Source organism: Papio anubis, chromosome 7 (genome assembly GCF_008728515.1).
Source record: "Papio anubis isolate 15944 chromosome 7, Panubis1.0, whole genome shotgun sequence".
Classification (NCBI taxonomy): domain Eukaryota; kingdom Metazoa; phylum Chordata; class Mammalia; order Primates; family Cercopithecidae; genus Papio; species Papio anubis.
Genome location: NC_044982.1, coordinates 36,388,087 through 36,405,754, shown reverse-complemented (window position 1 = coordinate 36,405,754; position 17,668 = coordinate 36,388,087). Strand labels below are relative to the sequence as shown.

Below are 17,668 nucleotides of genomic sequence, written 5' to 3'. Positions count from 1 at the left end.
TTGTCATGAATGCAGGATGTGGGCAAACTCACAGCCACCAGAAGGTATGCTGAGTGCAATCACTCCCTGGTACCGTTGTCCTTGAGGTTATCTACTGGAACATCTAAAGACTACTGTTCAGAGAATACAGTCGTGCAGGCCTGCACCGAGTCAAGCAGCCTACTGACAACCACCTCCTTCTCCCTATCTCCTTTTCTCAATAAATATGAAGGAAGCTATAAGCTCAGGGCCCTTGTTCACTAAAAGCAAGGAGCCCCCTGACCCCGTCATTCAAATATACTCTTTTGTCTTTGTCTTTGTTCATCCCCCTTTGTTCCATCCAACAGGGACTGGGGCCATGACACAAAAAGATCTAAGCTAGGGACAGTGAATTCCAGGGAAGTCACTAGGAGATGTATTGGTGTGGAGTGTCAAGGAGGAGTTATAAAGCTAGTGGGAGATAAGAGTTACTTTAGTTTATTTGTACAGGTCTACTGCAGCAAAAATTTCCAAACCTGGGGATACGGTTATTTTCTTGTCCTGGCACAGGGAAGGCATCTTTCTCCATGGAAGTTTTATGGCTTGCTAGATGCAGGAAAAGGCAGGTCAGATAGTCACTTCTGGAACTACAGTTTCCAAAGTGCTTTGAGCTTGAAGTAATCAATACACTAATTTGGCATATTTTAGAGTGGCACACTTTTAACTCCTTTATTTTTCCTGTCTGAAACTTCCGTAACAGTTTCAAATTAAAAGCTGAGTTGGTATTTGTGGAGAGAAGAGTTGTGTTAGCAGCTGAGTGGCAAGGGATCTGCAAAGGGAGAGAAGAACACAGATTAGAAGGAGAATTAATAAGCAGAAAAGCACAATCTAAACACATTTACCCATACTCCATTCAACCAGTCTCCTATCCCTGACAATGGGTCAGGCCAATTGAATGGTTTAGCTTCATTTATATGACGAAGAGTGTTTATCTTGTCTTTCAAAAAGTTCAGATTAGATTCTATTTGTCCCTGGTGGTTTACATATAAGCAGTGTTCCTCACCAATGATTGCACAAGCTCCTCCTTTGTGGGCTGTCATTCTATCCAGGACATGGTGATTCTGAAGTACGACAGAGGCTAAACTGTTAACTTCTGGTTGGAGTCTTCTCAGTGCTTGCATAGTAATACTGACCCCTGTTCTATTACCATGGAAACATTGAGAATTGCCCTTTCCCTCTCATAAGTTCCAAAGCCTGGGAAAATGGATCTCAGCGTGGAAAGGAACTTAGAATTGTGACATATAAGGGGATTTTCTCTAACATCTCATTTAGTACGCTTGTGTGGCATTACTTTATAAACAAAGGAGCCCAAGTTTATAATTTGGCTGGCATTGAAGGGGGAGTACTTGGTGACAAAGGCATTGGGTATCTGAGTCCCCATCATTTTGACCATGTAGGTGAGAACACTTCATAGACCTTGTCACCACGCAAGATAAAAAGACCAGTGTGGTTCACAAATAATATCAGAGTCAAATTTGTGACCCAACAGATTGGGGTTTGTTGTGCCTGGTCTTCTGTCATATTGGCATCTGTGAATCTGTATGTGTCCCTGTCAGTCCATAGGAGCAGAACAGATTGCACAATATCAGATATAGGAGATCTTTAGTTTGGTTTTGGCAGCTATAGGGCTTGATTTTGTCACCTGGCCAAGTTATTCCACATTTTTTGAATACTCACCATGCTATCACCATGTAATCTTTGGTGCCTATCAGTCTAATGAGGAGAGCAAGTGAGCAAATCCAAGTTGCACAGGGCTGACTTCTGGGCCATCCATAACATCTGGTGATGTGGCAAGTGTTTGTACCATAAGAGTGTCAGGACCATTTATGACCTTCGTGAGAGACTTATGGGCCATCTGTGGCATCAAGTCACAGGGTTTGATTGTGCTACTGCCTTGGGAAGTTACCTGTGAAAGATCCTGCATTATCTCTGCTTTCAGTACAAAGGGAAAAATCCCCTTCTAATATCTTTACTTAAACAAGTGACATTCCTCAACCTTCTACACAGGTGTCCAACTCACCAAAAAGAGAGGTAGTGTGACGTTGTTTTCTTTTCATGGAAGCCATACCTTGTCATGCGTCCATGCTCCGGACTTGACCCACCAGGCACTTGCATCAGCAGGAATGAAAATAAGTTCAGATAATTTTGTATAATCTAGATGCTGATATACCAGCAATCAGATGACTTAGTTCACGTGGCCAGGGTTTGGAAAACTCGTGCAAAGCGATGTTAGTTCTGTGCCTAAACTGTTAAGAAAACAGTAAAGGTTAATAACAATAAGACACAGTTTGAAAGAAAGTCCATAGTGGAGGATCAGAGGGAGAACCGAACAGACTGAGATAGTCTCCAGTCAGCTTTTTCAATAAGTGCTCAAAGAACAAAGAGGACTTTGTGAAGAAAAGAAAAGGGTTTGGGGTTTTTTTGTTTGTTTGTTTGGGTTTGTTTGTTTTTGTTTTTGTTTGTTTGTTTGTTTTAGGGAAGATAGAGAGAACCAGTTCCTGTTATACTAACAATGTACACCCTGTCTTGGACCCCAACACCACATAGAAGTCCCATGAGGACTGGGGAAACTACCATGCTCATTCACACAACATCTCTCATTGGTCCAGAGTTGCTTTCAGATCATTTAATTCCTTCTTGTTTCCGGCTTCCTCCATGAGTGCACTGAGCACACTCCCGTAAAGCAGAAAGCCATTAGTGTGTATAGGACTTGTCATCCATGCTACAGACAGCCTCAAGGTTCAGCCTAAGAGGATACAGGCAGGTACCACCAGCATCTGCTGTACCAGACTTACCAGCCCCAAATACGTTTACTTTTACTCTCATTTCCCTAGGATTGTATTTTCCAAGTAAACCATTTAGATTTAATCCTTGCCTCAGCATAGGTTTTCTAAGGAACCTGGGTACAGTAGATGCTAAAAGCCCACCCTACATCTTCTCGTCCCACTTGAGTTCACTTGCTGCCACAGTAGACAATCTCCATGCTCTGAGAGTTTACCGCTTCACGTGCTTATATCTCAGATATTCTTTTCCTTACAGCTTTCTCCTGAACCATGGAGTATTAATCAAAGGTGTGTTTCACATGACTTCTCAGAAAGCGCACAGGGATGGCTCCAGTTGTACACAGAGAAAACTTGTTCATTTGTCTACCCTGTTTTGTGCTTCCCCCCAAAAACTAACTCTACCTAAATCCTTGTCTCTGGGTCTGCTTTTTGGGCAATCCCAATTAAAACAGGAGGTAAGACTCTATGCTTGTTATAAAAAGACTCTATGCTTATTAATTCTACCCACCAATCCTGATATAATTGACTGATAGAGCTCTAATTAACTCAACGAATATAAAATAACTATACATCTTTTCTTAAAATAAGAATATTGTAAAATGCACTGCTTCTTGTAAAAATTTACAAGTAAAATAAGGTGACTCTAACAAATTAACTTTAAAATACAATACAGGATCCCAATTTACCAGCAAAGCACTGATAAAGGATTTATTCTATAAAGTGTATCAAGACAACTGGCTACCCATTTGGAAAAGTATACGATTAGATACCTATCTCATTCCTTATAGCAAAATAAATTCCAGAATTAAGCATAAAAGCTGAAACCAATATAAACCCAGAAAAAGTGGATTATTTCAATGTAATCTCAAGCAGAAATACAAAACACAGCAAATATAAAAGAACAATAGGCTGATAAATATAACTATAACCAACTTCAATGGTTTATCTATACTTTAAGTTCTGGGGTACATGTTCAGAACATGCAGTCTTCTTACATCGGTACACATGTGCCATGGTGGTTTGCTGCACCCATCAACCCGTCACCTACATTAGGTATTTCTTGCAATGCAATCCTTCCCCTAGTCCTCCACCACCCGACAGACTCCAGTATGTGGTGTTCCCCTGCTTGTGTTCATGTGTTCTCATTGTTCAGCTTCCACTTATGAGACAACATGCAGTATTTTGTTTTCTGTTCCTGTGTTAGTTTGCTGAGAATGATGGTTTCCAGTTTCATCCATTTCCCTGCAAAGGACATGTACTCATCCTTTTTTATGCCTACATAGTATTCCATGGTGTATATGTGCCACATTTTCTTTATGCAGTCTATCATTGATGGACATTTGGATAGGTTCCAAGTCTTTGCTTTTGTACATAGTGCCACAAAAAACATATGTATGCATGTGCCTTTACAGTAGAATGATTTATAATCCTTTGGGTATATACCCAGTAATGGGATTGCTGGGTTAAATAGCATTTCTAGCTCTAGATCCTTGAGGAATCGCCACACTGTCTTCCACAATGGTTGAACTAATTTACGCTCCCACCAACAGTGTAAAAGCGTTCCTATTTCTCCACATCCTCTCCAGCATCTGTTGTTTCCTGACTTTTTAATGATCACCATTCTAACTGGTGTGAGATAGTATCTCATTGTGGTTTTGATTGGCATTTCTCTTTTTTTTTTTTTTTTTTTTTTTGAGACGGAGTCTCGCTCTGTCACCCAGGCTGGAGTGCAGTGGCCAGATCTCAGCTCACTGCAAGCTCCGCCTCCCGGGTTTACGCCATTCTCCGGCCTCAGCCTCCCGAGTAGCTGGGACTACAGGCGCCCGCCACCTCGCCCGGCTAGTTTTTTTGTATTTCTTAATAGAGACGGGGTTTCACCTTGTTAGCCAGGATGGTCTCGATCTCCTGACCTCGTGATCCGCCCGTCTCGGCCTCCCAAAGTGCTGGGATTACAGGCTTGAGCCACCGCGCCCGGCCTTTGATTGGCATTTCTCTAATGACCAGTGATGATGAGAATTTTTTCACATATTTGTTGGCTGCATAAATGTCTTCTTTTGAGAATTGTCTGTTCATACACTTTGCCCAGTTTTTGATGATTTTTTTGTGTAAATTTTTTTAAGTTATTTGTAGATTCTGAATATTAGCCCTTTGTCAGATGGATAGATTGCAAAAATTTTCATCCATTCTGTAGGTTGCCTGTTCACTCAGATGATAGTTTCTTTTGCTGTGCAGAAGCTCTTTAGTTTAACTAGATCCCGTTTGTCAATTTTGGCTTTTGTTGCCATTGCTATTGTTGTTTTAGACATGAAGTGTTTGTCCTTGCCTATGTCCTAAATGATATGGCCTAGATTTTTTCCTAGAATTTTTATGGTTTTAGGTCTTACATTTAAGTCTTTAATCCATCTTGAGTTGATTTTTGTATAAGGTATAAGGAAGGGGTCTAGTGTCAGTTTTCTGCAGATGGCTGGCCAGTTTTCCCAACACCATTTATTAAATGAGGAGTCATTTCCCCATTGCTTGTTTTTGTCAGATTTGTCAAAGATCAGATGGTTGTAGATATGTGGTGTTATTTCTGAGGCCTCTCTTCTGTTCCATTGCTCTATATATCTGTTTTGTACCAGTACCATACTGTTTTGGTTACTGTAGCCTTGTAGTATAGTTTGAAGTGAGATAGCGTGATGCCTCCAGCTTTGTTCTTTTTGCTCAGGATTGTCTTGGCTATGCAGGCTCTTTTTTGGTTCCATATGAAGGTTAAAGTAGTTTTTTCCACTTCTGTGAAGAAAGTCAATGGTAGCTTGATGGGGATGGCATCTGTAAATTACTTTGGGCAGTATGGCCATCTTCACAATATTGATTCTTCCTATCCATGAGCGTGGAATGTTTTTCCATTTGTTTGTGTCATCTCTTATTTCCTTGAGCAGTGGTTTGTAGTTCTCCTTGAGGAGGTCCTTCACATCCCTTGTAAGTTGTATTGCTAGGTATTTTATTATCTTAGTAGCAACTGAGAACAGCAGTTCACTCATGACTTGGCTCTCTGCTTGTCTGTTGTTGGTGTGTAGGAATGCTTGTGATTTTTGCACATTGATTTTGTATCCTGAGACTTTGCTGAAGTTGCTTATCAGCTTAAGGAGATTTTTGGCTGAGATGATGGGGTTTCTTTTTTTGTTTGTTTTTGTTTTTGTTTTTGTTTTTTGAGACGGAGTCTCGCTCTGTCACCCAGGCTGGAGTGCAGTGGCCAGATCTCAGCTCACTGCAAGCTCCGCTCCCGGGTTCACGCCATTCTCCTGCCTCAGCCTCCCAAGTAGCTGGGACTACAGGCGCCCGCCACTTCGCCCGGCTAGTTTTTTGTACGTTTTAGTAGAGACGGGGTTTCACCGTATTAACCAGGATGGTCTCGATCTCCTGACCTCGTGATCTGGCCGTCTCGGCCTCCCAAAGTGCTGGGATTACAGGCTTGAGCCACCGCGCCCGGCCGATGATGGGGTTTCTTAATATACAGTCATGTCATCTGCAAACAGAGACAATTTGACTTACTGTCTTCCTATTTGAATATGCTTTATTTTTTTATCTTGCCTGATTGCCTTGGCCAGAACTTCCTATACTATGTTGAATAGGAGTGGTGAGAGAGGGCATCCTTGTCTTGTGCCAGTTTTCAAAGAGAATGCTTCCAGCTTTTGCCCATTCAGTATGATACTGGCTATGGGTTTGCCATAAATATCTCTTATTAATTTGAGATACATTCCATCGATACCTAATTTATTGAGAGTTTTTAGCTTGAAGGGGTGTTGAATTTTGTCGAAGGCCTTTACTGAATTTATTGAGATAATCATGTGATTTTTGTCATTGGTTCTGTTTATGTGATGGATTATGTTTATTGATTTGCATATGTTGAACCAGGCTTGGATCCCAGGGATGAAGCCGACTTGATTGTGGTGGATAAGCTTTTTGATGTGCTGCTGGATTCGATTTGCCAGTATTTTATTGAGGATTTTTGCATCGATGTTCATCAGGGATATTGGCCTGAAATTTTCTTTTTTGTTGTGTCTCTGCCAGGTTTTGGTATCAGGATGATGCTGGCTGCACAAAATGAGTTAGGGAGGAATCCCTCTTTTTCTATTGTTTGGAATAGTTTCAGAAGGAATAGTGCCTACTCCTCCTTGTACCTCTGGTAGAATTAGGCTGTGAATCCATCTGGTCCTGGACTGTTTTTGGTTGGTAGGCTATTAATTACTGCCTCAATTACAGAACTTGTTGTTGGTCTATTCAAGGATTCAACTTCTTCCTTGTTTAGACTGGGGAGGTTGTGTATGGCCAGGAATTTATCCATTTCTTCTAGATTTTCTAGTTTATTTGCATAAAGATGTTTCTAGTGTTCTCTGATAGTAGTTTGTATTTCTGTGGGAACAAACCATTTCAAAAAAGAATCAATAAACTGGAGCAGCTATCTTTTGTCTCCATATGGATGTGTACACTTACAACATGTGGAGCTTTCTCTGATTTGACCAGATTGCATTCTTGGTTCACTCCTCCCTCCTTGTGTGGCTCCAGTAGCTGTCCTCTGCTTCTCTTTGCTAACACATCGTTAGACCCTCTCCATCTCTATTCCTAGAAGTCATCAAACCATAAAAGGGTGACTACAAAGTGATGGGGCACACAAGTGGAACACTTACCATTTCATAAGGAATGCTTCTACGAAGATATAACATTTAACCTCTGTTGAGAGAAAATAGGAGTTTTCCAGGGCAAGAGAGTAGGGGCAGCGTGGTAAACAGCATTTTGGGAATGGGGATTTCATGTACAGATATGCAGAGAATGACACAGCCAAATATATTGTAAACATAAAACAGGTAGAAGACACAAAGTTGGCAAGTGTAATGAAAAATGATATCCAAAAAGTTGTTTGACTGAATTTACAGAGTGCCATTCAGAAGTTAACTGATCAATACAAAGGGTATCTGATTCACTCTGTGTTTTCAAGAGACAGGCTTTCCAAAAACACAGAGAATAAACTGGGGGGACGATACACTGGAGGACGAAAAACCAGCAAAGTGTGCCACGTTCAAACAGCAGCATTTTAAATAAACACATTTTAAATATTCAAAGTTTATTTTTGAGCAAGAGTTCCAGTAGTTAAAAGAGAGGATCAGAATGACATCCTCAAGGTAGCAAAACATTATTTTTATTTTTCATAATTAATTCATGTATTTAATACTCCATTGAAATTCATTGCTTCATTTAAGTATTTACTGTGTAGTAAGCACTGTGCACTGTTCAAGCTATTGAGGACACAATGGTGAGCAAAACAGATAAAAACTACCCCATCCTCATGGAGATTATATTTTGGTATGCAAAGCAAATGCTCCAAAAGGATATCGAAACTGCCAAATTAAGACAAAGAGCTAGGAAGCACACAGGGAGCAAGTCAAGAGTTTTTATCAGACAAACAACAATTTTTTATACTTAAAAAAATTCACTTATTTGTTTCTTTTGGTAACCAAATAAACCCAAAGACTTGAGTGGGACAAATATTATTATCACCCCTACCCCCTTTTAGATTTTGAAGCAAAATGTCAGAAAAGGTAAGTAATTTTCCCACATTGATAATGTCAGTAGAGAGGTAAACCTCACCCCGGACACTCTGATGCAGACACACCTCATGCCTTTCCCATAAGTCATCTCTAAGCACGAGAAACACAAAAAGAACTAAAGGGAGGGAAGGATGTAGCTTTATTTGCTGCTTAAAACAATGAACAATAGAAACAAGTTAAGAATAACCTGCAATTAATGACAATGCTTGTGGTTCTGACGTAAGGGAAGATCTTTGCAGCTTTCTGGAAATGGTAAAAAATGTGCTCAGTTTCAGGGATGTACTACCATTTCTACTGCCAAGAGACTAAAATGTAATAATGCATGGAATATTAAATTAGAGACATTTTCTTAACCTGATGAATGAGCCTTAGTTTCTTTGGGACCAGAACATTGTCGTAGATACATAAGAAGCCCAACAGTAAACAGGAAAATCAAAACAGACAAAGAAGGAATCACAATCAGTGGCAAAAATCCTCTTTTCTTTGCAGATGCTGGGCCACTGTCAACACTACCCCCATAGCCTCTGTGCAGGCAGTGGGGAGGGGACCACCCATAGCCACAGTGGCAGTGATGTTGGTTATTGCAGATCCCCTTCATATTGCAGGTCTCAGGAAGGCAGACGTGTGACAAGACAGACAGACTGACACACTTCTTGTGGATGCAGATCTTTCCTGGGCCACACACAGTACCATCTTTCACGTCACCAATGTCAGGTATGTTCATCCTTAAATGATTGTCAATACCCCAGCAGGTGACGCCATTGATACGAGTGTGCTGCAAAGTAAAATGATCTTGGAGAAGAGGAATGTCTCTCACATTCTCACATTGAACTCTCCCACAAAAGACATCAGAGATATGACATTTTAGGTATGTTGTGCCATTTATACCACAGTGACCAAAACGGTTTCCCTGAGAGTTGATTTCTTTATAGCAATTCTGAGATGCACTTTTTGCATCTTTACCAAAAACCTCCCTGCAATGCTGGTCGTGGTTATTACATCTCTTTTGATAGCAGTAAGGACTATCACTACAGGGGATACGGTCCTGCACATATCTATCTTCTGGACACTGATAGGATATTCCATTGCACCTTTCTGGAAGGTCACATTCATTGACCTCTTGTCTACAGAGTTCCCCTGATGGCATGAACTTGCAGTCTTTGCAACAAAGCCCGAAAGCACAGGCAGCCCCAGGCCTTAAAGTACAGTTCAACAGACAACAGGCATCTTGTTCACACTGCTGTACAGATCCACAGTCACACTGCTCTTCTCTTTCAACCACACCATTCCCACAGCGCTTTAGCATAAAAATTTCCCTCAATCTTGAAGGATTATGCAGACATGATCCCTGGTTTAAGGTGGTCTTCATAAAATCACCATAACTGCAATTGGTGAATTTCTCTGCTGGCACTCTAAAAGTACACATGATACAACCTCTTTCCCCACAAAAACAGAATTCTTCATCATGCTGCATACCCAAAGAATGATGTAACTCATGGGCCACAGTGTTGGCAAAAAGAGACCAGGTATCTCCTTGAAAATTATCAACTACACAATCAATAGGTGGACGACATATTCCTGCAATGTAGGCTAGACCAAGTATACTTATAAGTGAATTTTTTATGAACATATGTGCAGCATCATGCTGTAGTTGGGAAAGACTGATTTGTTTCCATTGAGAGAAATCATTCAGGACCTGTTCTATGCTTGTCATTGGGAAAATATTTCCTTGATTCCAAATTTCAATTCCAATCAACATTATATAAGTACATAACTGCTGATACATGGAATCCACTATGTTGACAACAAGAAATACATCCTCTTGTACCTTTGAGATGTTGCTTTGAGAGCAAATGAAGAAATCATGGTTCACCACAACAACTAGCTCCAGAAACCATGCATGGGTCCACCAGTCACCAGCAGATTTTGGTTCCAGAGCTGAGTTTTCAGCCTCTTCAAATGCCAACTGTTGGCGTGCTACTTCCTTCTCTGTTAAGCCACATCTCATAGCTGGGAATTGTGTCTCATTACTGTTTATCTTATAAACCAGGTGTTCAAATGTGGCAGAGTGCCTGATGGGTTCAATTTCATGAGTGAGGCCATTTATTTGTAATACCCCTCGAAAGCCCCCAAAACAAGCACTGAACACAGCCAGAGACTCAGGGACCCCCTCCACGTAACCATGATAGTAACAGTCATCTGGGATGAAGGGCTGATCCTCCAGGAGGGCACGCTCATCTGTGTAGGTGAACACTGGGAGGTGTCTAGAAACCAAGAGCTTCTTGACCTTCATGTGAACAACGTGTCTCTTTCCCCCAAGCCGCAGACTATAGGAGAGCCATCCAGGAGCCTTTGCACTTCTGCCCCTGCTGATCACCTTCAAGGGGATCACCACTTCTGGGGAAGTGAAATGCTGGGAGGGCCCAGTCTGACAGTAGCCAGAAATGGACAAAAACACCCCAAGCCAGAGCAGCAGAAGAGCGACCCTGATGTACACTAGTGTCCCATCCACTGCCATTATGAAGTTGTCGTCATGGAGCCATCTGTCCAGAGCAGAAGAGGACAAGGTGTGAGGCACTTCTGGTCTGGCTCCTCCCTCTAAGCTGCTCAGGATGCAGGGCTGACCCTATGGATCTGTGTCCTGGCAGAGTTAGATCAGAACTGCAGTGCTGGAAGTAAAAATAAAAAGATGGGTTGGAAAGGTGACAAGTAAGGAAATCAGGAGAGAAAAAGAATGGAGTGGTGAAAAACTGGTTTATGAATCAAGAAAATGCTTTGGATTTGCTTTTAGTAAATGAGGTAGGGAGTTTGGGGATATAGAGAAGACAACATTGGCCACGTGGTGATAATAGCTGAAGTTGGAAGATGGGTACTTAAATAATTATCTCAATCTTTACAGGCAGTATGAAAATGTCCATAATAAAAAGTAAAAGCAAAAGTAAAGAAACTTAAGAATAGGGTGACTCTATATCTCAATTTGTCCAAGATAATATTAGTTTATGCCTGTTGCCCTTGCGATAACTATTTATTGATAGTGTCTCCTTTGAGTTTCAAAACTGGAGACATCAAAAACAATTGTAATTCTGTGTCAAGTTGCATCAGTTTTATGATACACTTTAGTTTCTTTATCTCAAAGTTATTTACTATTCCTCATTGTGTTCATCTTTACTCATAATTTTATTAGACTGCAAGATTCTTGACTGCATGGTTTATGATTTTCATTTATTTTAGTATCCTCTATAATGTGTTGTATAGTTCTGTGTACAATGAAAAATGAAAAAAGAGAGGAAGGGTGGTGAAGTGTTTTGCCTTATAAATTAATGCTACTAAAATGTATTCATATTGTATTATAATTTTAGGAAAAGAAAAAAATTCATGAAACACTGACATCCTTTAAGGGTATGGAGAACATAATGTTTTTCTCCCCAGTTACTGACAGGAGAGTCCCAAAGACAAAAGCAAAAGCTTTCAGAAGAGAAAATGAGAATCTGTGCAGTTTAAAGGTCTTGGGAAAAGGAACTCTTGTCTTATTAGGGTAAAACCATTGGAGAGTCTGGCATTTTAGGATTGCCAGGAAAGAGTCCCAATGTTTGCTCAAATATATTTACCAACAGTTTTTGAAAGTGGAGAATTTCTGCACCTGTCATACAATCTGGCTGGCAACACTCATCCATTTCTTTTTCTATTAAACAAGTCTTTATGTGTTTGAAGCATACAAAGTGCAGGACATGTGCTAGATATTAGAGAAAGAAAACAAAAATACAGAGCATTAAATAAATCATCAATTTAGTGCAGGAGCAAGAATAAGCTTTAGGAGGCCTTTAATATTGTATTCGATATTTTATATATTTTGTGCCTTTTTTTTTGCTGACAAGAGTGTCCATATATTTCATCATAGTCTCAAAACTGTCAAAAGTGAGGCTAATAAGCACTGAGCATGTGTAGAAACAAACAAATAAACAGGTAATTGTAATATGATCAAGACCAGATTAATCTGAAGATAACATAGTCTATGATTCAGGAACCTTCGTTGTACTGATCTCCATAAAGACCCTGAAAGGGGCTCAGTAATGGACTTTATGAAACTCCTCAAATTACAAGAGATCAAAATTAGTCACTATGCAAGAAAAATCAGAAATATTAAAACTGAAAAACCCTGAAATACTATAACTCATACAAAAAAAGATTTAATAAAGGCTTTCTAAAATTTGACGATAGTAAATTTTATTATTTATTTCATTACTAATAAGCTGTGAAGCTGAATTTTCTTTTCTAAACTATTAATAATACAAACTAAATTTCTATTAAACATACTAGGGAAAGGCAAATGCCTTTCAGTTCTTGCCATAGAAATTATAACAAAATAATTCTCTTAAGGGAGGCAATTAAATAAGAAGCAATTTGAAAACTGTAGGGAAAAGGTATCATGGAAGTGAGTCAGGAAGTTGATTAGTATAAATATGAGGGGATTAAATTTTGTGATGTTTATGGCGTTTTCAACCTTTTAATATTTATAATTTGTTGCGGTTTCTTTCTTATGCTAAATAGATCCTCATTTTCATACTTATTTTCTGCAATTGTAACTTGGTATTGTTTTTCGCAAAGTGGGCCCTCATCTTGTAGGTGCATTAGGCCCAAAAACTTAATTTCATCTCTGACTGTGATCAATGTATTGATGAAGGTAGGTGCCATTTCTTATAAGAACAAAAAGGAAAAGCATTTAAATCAAGCTAATCTAAGAAGACTTACATAGAAGATATACAAATGAACATGCCTGACCCAACACCAATCATCTCCTGGATTTTGAATCCATTTCTAATCAATGCTTTCTTTGCCCTGATTCAAGTTTCCTTATATGCTCTTCTTATAACTTCCCTTGTGCTTTCCAGAGTCTTCCTTTAAAGACAAAAGGAGGGAGAGAAAGAGGGAGAGAGACAGGCAGAGAGAGAGAGAAAGAGCGAGAGAGAGAATGAACCAACTCCATCCTGAACCTCTTCACAGAAAGCTCCCTACATCTACTTACCTTATTAAACCTGAGCTTTAATAGAATTTACTGCTTGCCTAAAGACTTCCTCTTGAGAAACCCCATCCTCAGAAATCACATGTACCACAAGGTCCAGAGTTCCTGTTCCCCACAGCCCACAACATCAACACCAAATCATTTATCCTGCAATATCTGACTATACTATTTTTTAGATTTCTCTTATCACTCTTGGACAAAATTCAAAGGCTTTGGCCCCTGACTAATAAAATTACTCTCCACCAAAAATCCTACCCTCATCTTAAAGTACTATCAGCAAGTATATAGACAACCCATCTGAAAACAAGACAGGGTTTTTTAAAGTTTTTTTTTTTTAACCTCTTCAATTCGTTTTCAGTGTAATTCAGCCCACTCACTCAGTGTAACTCAGCCTACCTACTCAGTCATAATGTATAACTTGTCAACACACAAAAAATTTCATATGCCCTAAGCAATTTACCAACAATTTTAGTTCTCCCAGGTCTCCCTTACTCCTGCTATACCTATTTCTCAAACTCAAAGAGAACTCACTTTTTTCTTTCATTGTCTCCCATCTCACTCAATGTTCTTGTCTTCCAATCCACTCGAGCTCTGCTACCAGTTTCATCCCTTCAAGCACTGTATGCCAAAATCTTTAACTCTCTAAAATCCTAATTATAACACAAAATGTAGGGGGTGGGATGGGCGATGGGCAGGAACTGCATTAATCCTTCACATACTTTTTTCACTCCTACATCAAAGCTACCAATGCTACTCTGAAAAAAAAAAAAATCACAAACCAATGTGTTTGTGAAAGGTTTAGAAAGAGAACATAGAAATCAGAACTGAAATGGCTTGTCCTGGACCCCCAGCCTAAGGAATAGACATATAAAATTCAACAGATATGTCAAAACCTCATATGCCATATTGCTCTTTTCTTTATTCTCCTGGGCATTGCATTCCTTGTTTATGTATCGTGTTCTGAGTTTCCTCAATATTCTGAGTTTCATCATTTATGTATAGTGCCAGCAGCTGAAAATCCATTCTCATTGTCTCTCAATCACAGTAGAGTTAGTTAACCAAGTACCTTTCCTTTCTAATATAAAGTATTTAAGGTTTTTTCCTTTTCTTGTCCTAGATTGGCTATGTGGATGCTGGAAGATGGGGAAAACTTGTTTCAGTCTGAACATTATCCTTGCCATCAACTTGCCTAAAGAGGTTGGATTCATCTGGGCGGTTTTCATTGCTGCAAGTTAGGTACCTTATTCCACGAGGTGTAAGTAGCGTGGAAGAGAAAAGCAAAGTTCATAGACAAAACTTCCAAGAACAAAGGTCTCTGAATTGGGATGAAAATCTAACTGTCGGATTTGCTCTCGGTATTTCTCTTGATATGTTTTCTACTTATTATGGAGTGACAGTTGTTGTGGATGGGAGGATTGAAAATGGGAAGAACTAACCAAAGATATAATGTTGTGGAAAGGACTGATAAACTACACAAACCCGTGTCATATTATTCTTTTCTTGGAGCTTAGTGTGAGAGCAGGCAATAACAGGAGAATAACTTCAAAAATATCTGTAAGCCAGATTCATTGTCTTCATTCCTAGGACTTACAGAGACCAAAGCTCCTGAAGTACCATCATTCTACCAGGGATACTGTGAGGTGGTCCCACTCTAAATCTATGTCCTCTAACATCAGTGGACTGTCCAGTGAGCCAACAGCCCACTTATTCATGTGTGATAAACTCTTCCTTTCCCCACAGCTATTTCAAATTCATCAAGACCCCTCTCTACCCATCTTCCCTCTTATTCCAATGCCCTAATGCACTGTTTTCCTATCTGTCTGTCACTAGTATCTGTCCCATTAGAGTCATGGAAGTAATTCAGCTGGTTATAGCCTGCAGTTGTTTTCCTTAAGGGAATAGAACAGAAACATCAGAAGGCATCCCTAGAAGATCCTTAGCAACTCTTGAACACACAGTGCCAAATATTTGGGTGTAAGTGTGTGTAAGGCCACAATGTCACAATATAAAATGGATTTCTTTCTCAGAAATATGGTGCGTGTGTGTGTGTGTGTGTGTGTGTGTGTGTGTATATATATATATATCTCCTATGCCATATTGCCCTTTTTGAGCATATGTATGTGTGTGTGTGTGTGTGTGTGTATATATATATATATCTCGAGTGTGTGTGTGTGTGTATATATATATATATGCCAAATTCAAAGCAAAATGGTTTCTGGGCCTTTCATCATCTGAATCCACCTATATCTACCTCTTCTCTACCTCACTCCCTCTCCAGTCTCAGTGGAAATGTGATCCTCCCCCAGATTCAGGTAGTAACCCCTCATGGTTCCAGGTCATCTCTCCCACATACATAAGGACTGTTTCTATCAATTTTCCCCACACTCAACTGTATCTTCATCTTCTACTACCTTACCTATTCCTTACTGGCAATTGGGGTAACCAGCTCATTCTGATTTTCCCAGGACTGTCCTGGTTTTAAAACTAAAAGTCCTGTACCCAGCAATCCTCTCAGTCCCAACCAAACTGAAACCAAACTTGATGAATGACTTACCATCAGAAGAAACAGTAGTTTCCATGGCCCTTTCTGTCTAGATGGTTTGTACCACCCTTTATTAATGAACAAAGGTTTGCAGCTGTGACCACAGAACAAAGGGAAATGTAAGCCCTCCCCCTTTTGTCTCTCAGGTGACTAAATTTTAGATTTAGCTGCTTAGCAACAAGGATCTTTAACTTCTTAGAGAAATAATAATAGGCTCTCAAGAATATCTTGCTCTGATCCAACCATTTCTATACTCATTTCCAAATTCAATATGATTGGAATTGGGTGGTCTCCTCACGTCCAGTCTATGTCCCCTGACAGCACAGGTTCGTAATTTTGCTGGTGCCATTGCATTGGTCTAGACTGTCTAATCACTTTTCCCATTGAACTGAATTACAGTAACTTTCTAGGGCAAGATCAAATTCCACTTCCATTATCAAATCTTTCCTAAATAATCCAGAAAACATTAACATCCTATAACTCTCTTTATAACTATAACATGCAACACATTTTTATGTGACAAAATTTATATCCTTGCTATTTTCGTTTTATTTGTGAGTTTTAGATGCTGGAGAGGATGTAGAAAAATAGGAACACTTTTACACTGTTGGTGGGAGTGTAAATTAGTTCAACCATTGTGGAAGATACTGTGGTGACTCCTCAAGGATCTAGAAGCAGAAATACCATTTGACCCAGCAATCCAACTACTGGGTATATACCCAAAGGATTATAAATCATGCTACTATAAAGACACATGCACACATATGTTTATTGCAGGACTGTTCCCAATAGCAAAGACTTGGAACCAACCCAAACACCCATCATAATAGATGGAATAAAGAAAATGTGACACATATACACCATGGAATACTATGCAGCCATAAAAAAAAGGATGAGTTCATGTCCTTTGCAGGGACTTGGAGGAAGCTGGAAACCATCATTCTTAGCAAACTAACACACAAGAACAGAAAAACAAACACCGCATGTTCTCACTCTAAGTGGGAGTTGAACAATGAGAACACATGGACACAGGAAGGGCAACGTCACACACCAGGACCTGTCGGGGGTTTGGGGGCTAGGGGAGGGAGGGATAGCATAAGGAGAAATACGTAACGTAGATGATGGGTTGATGGGTGCAGCAAACCACCATGGCACATATATACTTATGTAACAAACCTGCACGTTCTGCACATGTATCTCAGAACTTAAAGTATAATAATAATAAAATAAAATTTAAAAAAATAAATAAAAATAAAAAATAAAAAAACAATTATAGTACAATGATTGTACAGACAAAGAAACAAAACTTGAGTTACTTCAATTCTGTTATTCTTTGTGATAAGATAACATTTTTATTTGTGTTTAGAATTTTAGATTATAGACATATTTCAAAACTGGTAGAGTTGATACTGAAAAAATAAAGACATGGAAATTTTTTATTTTTATTGTGAAATTAGATTCTTATGAATCTCTGCTTATCTTTTGTGTAAAGCTTTTCTTAACTATTTTATTATCTTCAATTTTCATGTTAGCAAAACTTTTGAAGTTAAAATAAATAAAAAATTAATGGATAAATCTGGGTGTACTATCCTTCGAGCGTAAGTATGTGAAGATCAATTTTGTTGAAGTCATGGACAAATCTGTGGAAGTTAAAACTCAAGAAAACAGAAACTGTAATGTCGTGATTTACTTATATGATAGGCTAATATGAAGTAAG

At 39.3% G+C, this 17,668-nt stretch overlaps 1 protein-coding gene across 5 annotated transcripts; it reads right to left on the bottom strand.

The window, feature by feature from the left end:
• Positions 1-440: 440 nt before the first annotated feature.
• Positions 441-16,577, bottom strand: LOC101015959 (disintegrin and metalloproteinase domain-containing protein 21-like). 5 transcript variants are annotated; one of them, XR_002523406.2, is made up of 3 exons: positions 13,139-14,067; positions 2,039-2,264; positions 441-787 (listed from the first exon to the last, which is right to left on the bottom strand). XR_002523406.2 is itself a non-coding variant. In XM_031668036.1 (3 exons), exon 3 carries the CDS (start codon positions 10,905-10,907, stop codon positions 8,739-8,741), a length of 2,169 nt encoding a protein of 722 aa, XP_031523896.1. In that variant the 5' UTR covers positions 10,908-11,058; positions 13,139-13,285; positions 15,964-16,577; the 3' UTR covers positions 8,514-8,738. The 5 variants fall into 5 exon arrangements, 3 of the variants coding, with proteins under 3 accessions (XP_031523896.1, XP_031523894.1, XP_003902037.2); XM_031668036.1 differs by lacking the exons at positions 441-787; positions 2,039-2,264 and adding exons at positions 8,514-11,058; positions 15,964-16,577 and having other exon boundaries at positions 13,139-13,285; XR_001904881.3 differs by lacking the exons at positions 2,039-2,264; positions 13,139-14,067 and adding an exon at positions 1,022-1,570.
• Positions 16,578-17,668: the final 1,091 nt, after the last annotated feature.